Source organism: Neltuma alba, unplaced genomic scaffold (assembly GCF_004799145.2).
Source record: "Neltuma alba isolate B1F8T4 unplaced genomic scaffold, ASM479914v2 tig00012199_pilon, whole genome shotgun sequence".
NCBI lineage: Eukaryota > Viridiplantae > Streptophyta > Magnoliopsida > Fabales > Fabaceae > Neltuma > Neltuma alba.
In genome coordinates this window covers 83,752-91,552 of record NW_021636739.1, presented here as the reverse complement: position 1 = coordinate 91,552, position 7,801 = coordinate 83,752, and the positions used below count along the sequence as shown (strand labels likewise).

At 37.5% G+C, this 7,801-nt stretch overlaps 1 protein-coding gene across 3 annotated transcripts; it reads left to right on the top strand.

Annotated features, from left to right (window-relative positions):
• Positions 1 to 723: 723 nt before the first annotated feature.
• Positions 724 to 6,508, top strand: LOC114724797 (RNA demethylase ALKBH10B). 3 transcript variants are annotated; one of them, XM_028911248.1, is made up of 9 exons: positions 724 to 1,948; positions 2,213 to 2,215; positions 2,720 to 2,845; positions 3,204 to 3,286; positions 3,425 to 3,542; positions 4,376 to 4,498; positions 4,615 to 4,727; positions 4,821 to 4,975; positions 5,508 to 6,508. In XM_028911248.1, the coding sequence occupies exons 1-9, from the start codon at positions 1,321 to 1,323 to the stop codon at positions 6,208 to 6,210; spliced, it is 2,052 nt and encodes a 683-aa protein (XP_028767081.1). In that variant the 5' UTR covers positions 724 to 1,320; the 3' UTR covers positions 6,211 to 6,508. The 3 variants fall into 3 exon arrangements, with proteins under 3 accessions (XP_028767081.1, XP_028767082.1, XP_028767083.1); XM_028911249.1 differs by lacking the exon at positions 2,213 to 2,215; XM_028911250.1 differs by lacking the exon at positions 2,213 to 2,215 and having other exon boundaries at positions 725 to 1,948; positions 2,723 to 2,845.
• The last annotated feature ends 1,293 nt before the right edge of the window (positions 6,509 to 7,801 follow it).

Genomic DNA, 7,801 nt, shown 5'->3' with positions numbered 1-7,801 from the left:
TACCTTTGCTAATCAAGTGTATTAGCTGGAATTACCATTATTGGAAGGACTATTATGGAAAAAATACATAAATATAAGAGACAAAGTAGATTGAGGTCTTATAGTTAGGACTAAAATAGAAGTTAAATGAAATCTTATATTAAGGACCAGAGGTAGTACTAGTTTTCAAGTTGTGGGATGGATAAGCTAAGTAGTTCAATAGTACTTTCAATTTTTAATATAAGAACTAATTGACTAATTCAATTAGATTAAAAAAACTGGTTAAGTTACTTATTTATAATAAATAGGCGTTGTCTTTCCTAAAATATCCTTACTAATCTTAGGCAAAAAAAAATCCTTACTAATCAAGTGTATTACTTAGAACTTTATTATTACAAGAATTATCTTTAAAAAAAAGATATATAAAGTGAATTGAGGTTTTATATTTAGGATCAAAATAAAAATCTTATATTAAGGAGTGACGGTAGTATTACTCTTTAAATTTATTTGAGTTAAATATATAACTAATCAAGTTTGCTTAATATTAATATTTTGGGTTAAAATTTAATTAAAGTGAAGATTATGAAGGAGGAGAGGGTAAATAAACAAGTGAAAATACTAAAATGGCCTTACCGTCAAGGATATTCGTCGTCGATCCGATCCACACACTGATCCAGAGGGAGAACAACAAATAAGAGAGTGAGGGCAGGGGAAGGGGGGGAAGAGAGAGAAAGAGGGAGTTTACGGCCACCATTTAAGACCATACACATGCGTGCTGAATAAGCCATTTCTCTAATTTCACCTTCAATTCTCATCATTCACGCCCACGCACAACAAGTTTCTTCCTTTAACCCTAGATCTTACATTCTTACCCTTGAAGCTCCTTCCTTTGCGTCACTCTAACTCAACAATCTCGCACTCACAAAAGAACTCTATTGCTCCTGTAATCCCGCTCTTGGAACCCCATTGTCAGATCTGAATGATTTTTAAGGCTATTTACCATCTCAATTTCACAACTTTTCCTCACCTCCAACTTGTTTCTTAACCCAGTTCAGCAATCTTGGCCGATCGCCTTGGTTAATTTAAGACTAAAACTGTATACGTTTTCCAGTTGTCTAGTTTTATCGGCCCGAATTCGCACTTATTTATTGTTGGGATAGACGTAATTCTGAAGAATTTTGCTGCTTTTAAGTTTAATTGTTCTGAATTTTGTGTTTGCTTCTCTCGGATACACTTGAATTGTTCTAAATTTAGAATATAGGCGCTCTTACTCTGCCCAGATCTGCTTGTTTTGGGTATGCTTTATACGTGGTTGTAGTGGTGTCTTGGTAGCGAGAACTCATGGCAATGCCATCGGGAAATGTGGTAATTCCAGACAAAATGCAGTTTCCAAGCGGTGGCGGTGGCGGGGCTGGCAGTGGAGGCAGTGAGATTCATCAGCATCCCTACCGCCAACAATGGTTGGTCGATGAACGGGAGGGGTTTATCAGTTGGCTGCGCAGCGAATTCGCTGCTGCAAATGCAATTATAGACTCTCTTTGTCACCATTTACGGGCAATTGGTGACCCGGGTGAGTATGACATGGTCATTGGGACCATTCAGCAAAGGCGGTGCAATTGGAATCAGGTGCTTATTATGCAGCAATACTTTTCGGTGGCGGAAGTGGTATATGCACTCCAGCAAGTAGCATGGAGGAGGCAACAGAGATATCTGGATCCAGTGAAAGTGGGAGCGAAGGAATACAAGAAATCTGGTTCTGGTTATAATAAGCAACAGGGGCAGAGGTTTGAGGCAGCAAAGGAAGGGCATAATTCCAATGTGGAATCTTTCAGTCACGAAGGCAATTCCGTAGTTAATGAAGGCCCTGACAAAGGGGCTCCACTAACTGACAAACAAGAAGAACATAAATCAGGTGGCAAGTCTGGCAAGATGGATGACAAGAGTTTAGCGTCGTCTGAGGAAAAAAAAGGTAATTGATGGGGTTATATCACAGTGTGAATCCTGGATCTGGTTGTATATGTCGGCCTGTTGAGCTGATGGTTACATATTTGTGACTGTACCAAGTTGGAATCTATCATACTTGAAATGTGATTTAAATACAGAGATAAATGATTGAGTTTTGATGCACTCGGAGTTATTGGTTTGACGTAATAGTGCGTAAAATAATTGAATTGGACTTGTATTTATTTTGAATGTCGGTATCATAATTTTGAGTGCAACATTGTGATTTAAGATGGTCCTTTTTCAATTCACTTTCTCTATTTTTGTCCTTTTCACTTTTCGTCTTTCAGATGTTAATCTGCTTGATGTAATCGGTATACCAATAATGATAGGTGAACTTGATGGCTACTTTTGTGGATCGTGTATTGGAGATTATCTGATCATTTTACGCCTGTGTAAGCATGTAACTAAATAGCAGGTACTGATGTGGACTGGATTACAGAGGAATTGAAGAATATAATATAGTAGAGATTAGGGGAAATATCAGATGTAGTAGAAAGACTAGTAATGTATGATCATATAGGATTTTATGGCAAAATAAAACGCAATTCATGGACGATCTCCTGCTTGTTTCCTTTGAAGCACTTGGATTCACCGTCCTCCCTTTCTGGCTTGCTAGAAATAGTATCACATTTTGTAGCTGCTGACCAACCTTATGAATAAATTTTACACTCAGATTAATGTTGTACACTTGTGTTTCACTGTGGGAATGTTGACTATTTTGCACATATGGTTGTAGCAGATGTTATAACAAAGCTTCAAAATGATGGAAGCTTGAAAAGCTCCGGGCATTCCACGGGATCTCTGTCTAACTCAGAATCTGAAGCTGTGGTTGTAAATGACGTAATTGTATCAGATTCTAAAGGTTTTCTTACTTCTGCTATGATTAAAGAGAAAATATCTTGTCAGTTTGTTTCACTTCAAGGAAAGAAAGCCCAGCCATGCTAATTGTGTGCATGGATTTTATAAGCTGTACATTAAACACAGCTCTGCTCCCTGCTTCCTTCTGTTTGTCTCATGCATAGGATGTAGCTGCAAATTTGCACAGTGACACAATTTCTTTCTCAACCATACACAGAGAGTCACATAGTCCTGTAGGATGATAGTCAGCTTATACACTCTCTAGATTTTAGTATTTAGAGTCTTTTAAAAGGCATTTTTAATGCGTGCACATACACACACACGTTTGTCTTTTTAACTTAAAAAGTTCATTCTGTTTCCAGAGGATGACTTGCATTTTTCGCAAAATCATCATCAGAACCAGGCAAAGACTTTTGTTGGCAACGAGATGTTTGATGGGAAAACGGTATTTCTTTCTTAAATGTTTCTTTATTTTTCTTTACATCATTTTCTTGTTATATATTTTTATACGAATGATTTTTTTGCATTTCTTCTTCAACTTTTTATATTTGACTTGTAAGGTGGGCATATTTTTCATTTTTAGGTGAATGTGGTTGATGGACTGAAATTATATGAAGATTTGTGCGATGGCAATGAAGTCTCAAAACTTGTTTCCCTGGTAAATGAAATGAGGGCCGCTGGAAAAAGAGGACAATATCAAGGTAAGTGTTTTCTGTTCTAAGGTACTTGTGAATGTTTTATATTTTCAACATTTGTGTACTGTAACATGTCTTGGGATGGGATACGCTATCGAGGGCCCCCAAAATCTTAGGCATTAGGGTGTCATTCAGAAGGTTGTCTTAGAAGAAATAAAAGGAGGAAGTGATATATATATATATAGAAAAATGCATCAAAAAAAGGGTTTTTAATTATTCTGATCTGGAAGTTTCTCTTCTGTTCTCTTGGGCATGGAAATGCATGGGTCTTTGCTTGAACGCTCAAGCTTTTGATTTTAAGCAGTTTTCACGTGGTATTAGTATTACAGTCTATGCCACTAAGTGATTAGGTGTTATTCTCATCACATTTCCATTCTTCTAATTGAATTTTCAGCACAAGGCATAATATACTTGTGCTTTCTCTGCACGTAAAATTCCAAGGATTTTTAATTTGAGGGGGCGTATTAAAGATTATAATAAATATTTCCATGATTATGATGTTAAAATATGCATTTAAAGTAGTGGCCTGGTGTAGTAGGTGCCGAGGTGAGGTGTTAAATAGGTCCCATCAGTGAGGAGCCAAAAGGTGAGCACCTTTTGTGCCTTTTCCATCATTAAAGGCATGCGCCTTAGGCATCGACCTGCTGATACTTGCATGCTGCTTCCAAACATAAGCGAAACAGAACCTTCTTAAGCATACTTGTTGATGCTCTATTCCTCTGTATTTCACAGCATCCTACTATGAAATCATCTTGTTCTTTTGTCAGCATTTTATGGATTATACATAGGTTAGGTTGTTGATTCATTACTATCAGTTACTAGCCATTATTTATAAGCAGGAACACAGACATATGTGATTTCAAAGAGGCCTATGAAAGGTCGTGGAAGGGAGATAATTCAGTTGGGTGTCCCTATTGCTGATGCACCACCAGATGGGGAAAATCTGACCGGAGCCTCCAAAGGCATGTTAACAGATGTGATTTTCATTCAAAGTTGAACTAGGCTATAATTTACAATTTGTGTGATGTTTTATTGTTATAATGATTATTGACGAAGTTTCAATAATTGAATTTAGCAGATAAAAAAGTAGAATCTATCCCTGCCTCGTTTCAAGATATTATTGAGCGCTTGGTAGCCTCACAAGTTATGACCGTGAAGCCTGATGCTTGCATTGTGGATTTTTACAATGAGGTTGATTCTTTTTTTTCCCTCCTTCTGGGTTTTGTCTTTCATGAAGTTTTTATATGGAATTTGCTAAAGCCACATGGCGTGGCAATTGTCCAGGGTGATCACTCGCAGCCTTACAATTGGCCACCTTGGTTTGGAAGGCCTGTTTGCGTCCTTTTCCTGACAGAATGTGACATGACATTTGGGAGACTTATTGCCTCTGACCATCCCGGGGATTATAGGGGCACTTTCAAGCTTTCTCTTGTACCTGGGTAATGTTTGACAACCTTGTCGGTTTTTTATTACTTGTGTTATAGGTAATTCATGGTTTGATCTAGTTGAGTTCATAGTGACATAGTAGAGGTATTCAGATGAAAGTTATCTGCATTGAGATGCACCCAGTTCTTGGGAAACACCATCTTGAAGATTAAAGAATCAAAGGATCTGTACTCCTCTCCTTTTTTATCATATCTTGTGATATAAAATAATTAATTCATATATAAACTTCATACTTGGGTATTCACATGAGAGTTCTCAAGTGATCGTGAGGTTTCTTGCTATCCTGAATTGTGATAGTCATTATTGTGCCATCAGAATTTGAAGCCTTTCAGTTGGTCCTTATTTGAGTGAGTAACTACAAATACATTGCATATGGCTATTATGGTTGGAAACCCTTCATAGGCATGCTTGGAATTCATCGTGGGCTCAAGCTGTGACATATTTTTCTTTTATTTTGAGATTCATCTTTTATGATCTTGATTACATGCTGGATAGCTGATGTAAATCTTACTTTGGCAACTATAGGTCCCTTCTGGCAATGCAAGGAAAGTCTGCTGATTTTGCTCGACATGCCCTTCCCTCCATTCGCAAACAACGCATACTTGTTACTTTCACCAAGTCCCAACCAAGAAAATCAATGCCCAGTGATGCTCAGCGTCTTGCTTCATCTGCATCCTCTCATTGGGGTCCACCACCAAGCAGATCATCCAATCATGTACGTCATCATTTAGGCCCCAAGCATTATGCGCCAGCTCCAACAACTGGAGTATTGCCAGCCCCACCAATTCGTGCACAAATTCCACCTCCAAATGGCATACAGCCATTGTTTGTGCCTGCGCAAGTTGCACCTCCCATGCCATTTCCTGCACCAGTTCCTATCCCACCAGGTTCTACTGGATGGACAGCAGCTCCTCCTCGGCATCCTCCTCCCCGAATTCCTGTTCCTGGCACTGGCGTCTTCCTTCCTCCGCCAGGCTCGGGCAATTCGTCTCAAGCATTATCAGCTACCTTGATCGAGATGAACTCTAGTGTAGAGAATGCAACCCTACCAGAAAAAGAAAACGGGAAGTCTAATCATAACAATGCGAGTGCTTCCCCAACAGCAACAATGGATGGACAGATGCAAAGGCAAGAATGCAATGAAAATGGAACCGTGGGTGAATCTGAAGGAGAACAGGCTGTTGAGAAAGAGCAGGAAAGCAATGACAAAGTTGTGGTAAGCCATTAGGCTGGACCGGATTAGAGGTAAAGGGAGAGAGAGAGGGAGAGATAGGAAGGAAAGCTTCTCACAGGAAAGGGGTAGGCTGCGAACTTACTATGAGTTTAAAGCAAATGTAAAGAGCGGCAACATTCAAGGTATCATCACCATACGGCAGAGGAGAACAAGGGAAGGAGGAAGAACATTTTGGTTCTCTTCAAAATCCTTGTATGCTCCTGTGCTTTTTTGTTGTCTTGTTATATCAACTCTTTTAACAGCAAGGGAAAACCCATTCTTAATTCTGATTTTGACTTTACTACGTTCAAAATTTTCTCAATCATTTTGCATTTAATTTCGGTTTTCCCCGGTGCACTCTCTTCAACCTGCAGGTTTTTTTTTTTTTTTTCCTTTTAACAGCAAGGGGTATTGCAACAGAGTGCAGATTCAGGACCATTTTATGGACCTTGTAAGATGTGGAGCGTTTTTAATCGTTAGATGTGCTTTGAGATTTTTCTCTAACGATTTAATTAATTGGTTAATCGAGAAGTTCGAAGCGCATCTAACGGTGAAAAAGCTAACTGAAGAATTACCCAATTGTTAATGGAGAATCTATACACCTCGGAAAACCACTGGGTCAAAATGAGCCAATTGGCTTCTTGAACTGAGTTCTTTGTGCCTGCAAAATACTCCTTTGGTCCTTTTTTTTTTTTTGGGTCAACTTTTAGTCTTATTTATAAATTGCTTTCGGTATATCTTACATAGACTAAAGAAAACTTTAAATTTTATTAACTCTTATTTAAAATTTAATAATTTTTTAATTTTATTCACATTTAATATATACTATATCTTGTGTAAACAAAATTAACACACAGGTAAAATTATACATTCATATAAGATTTTTTTTCGATGCCTTATAAATGACTAGAGGAGTATAAAATTGGCCACAAATTCCTCTCACCGCCTTGCTCTCTGGGACTTTACTGTCTTCTCCCAAAAAAAATAAAAAGAAAAGAAAATAATAGTTTTCTCTTACCTTAGCTATATTAATGTCTGGGATGATGCGATTTTTGGGGGCAAAAAAAGCTTGCTTAGGTCAGGATATAACTTATCAGACTACTGGGTAAAACAATTTTGAAATTGATTCTTGTATTATTATTTTTCTTAAATTTGTTAATAGAATACTTCTTAATTTAACCTCTCATTAAATTATATCCTAAACGGTAAACATGGTTTGTTTTTTTTGAGTGAAAAGAGGTAATTTACTGATAGTAACTATTTACAAGCAAAGTGACAAGCTACAAAAACAGAGTCAATCTTTTCACCCAAAAAAATAAAAACAGAGGGTCAATCTAGAGAGTTAGGCAAGATGCACATAAACAAAAAAATCTCTTGCTTGTACAATATGCTCACTCAAAGCTAAGACTTCGTTAACCAGGCGGTAAGGGTTATTATCCTCCTGTGCAAGGTAAAGTAGTAAACACTGATGCGTGGGATGACGACAAAATCAACCCTTAAAATAAACATGATCTATATTTGTAGCATTATAAATTATGAAACATTTTATTTTGACTGACCCCTTTTTTAAAGAAATAATTTCTCGTTTTATTTATTAGCTGATTCG

Bases quoted from the DNA above. Each gene is read 5' to 3' on its own strand.
- LOC114724797 (XM_028911248.1), top strand. From the start codon at position 1,321: ATGGCAATGCCATCGGGAAATGTGGTAATTCCAGACAAAATGCAGTTT. The intron at 2,846-3,203 runs GTTTTCTTACTT...TTCTGTTTCCAG, and splicing joins AATTGTATCAGATTCTAAAG to AGGATGACTTGCATTTTTCG. The intron at 4,728-4,820 runs GTTGATTCTTTT...GCAATTGTCCAG, and splicing joins TTGTGGATTTTTACAATGAG to GGTGATCACTCGCAGCCTTA.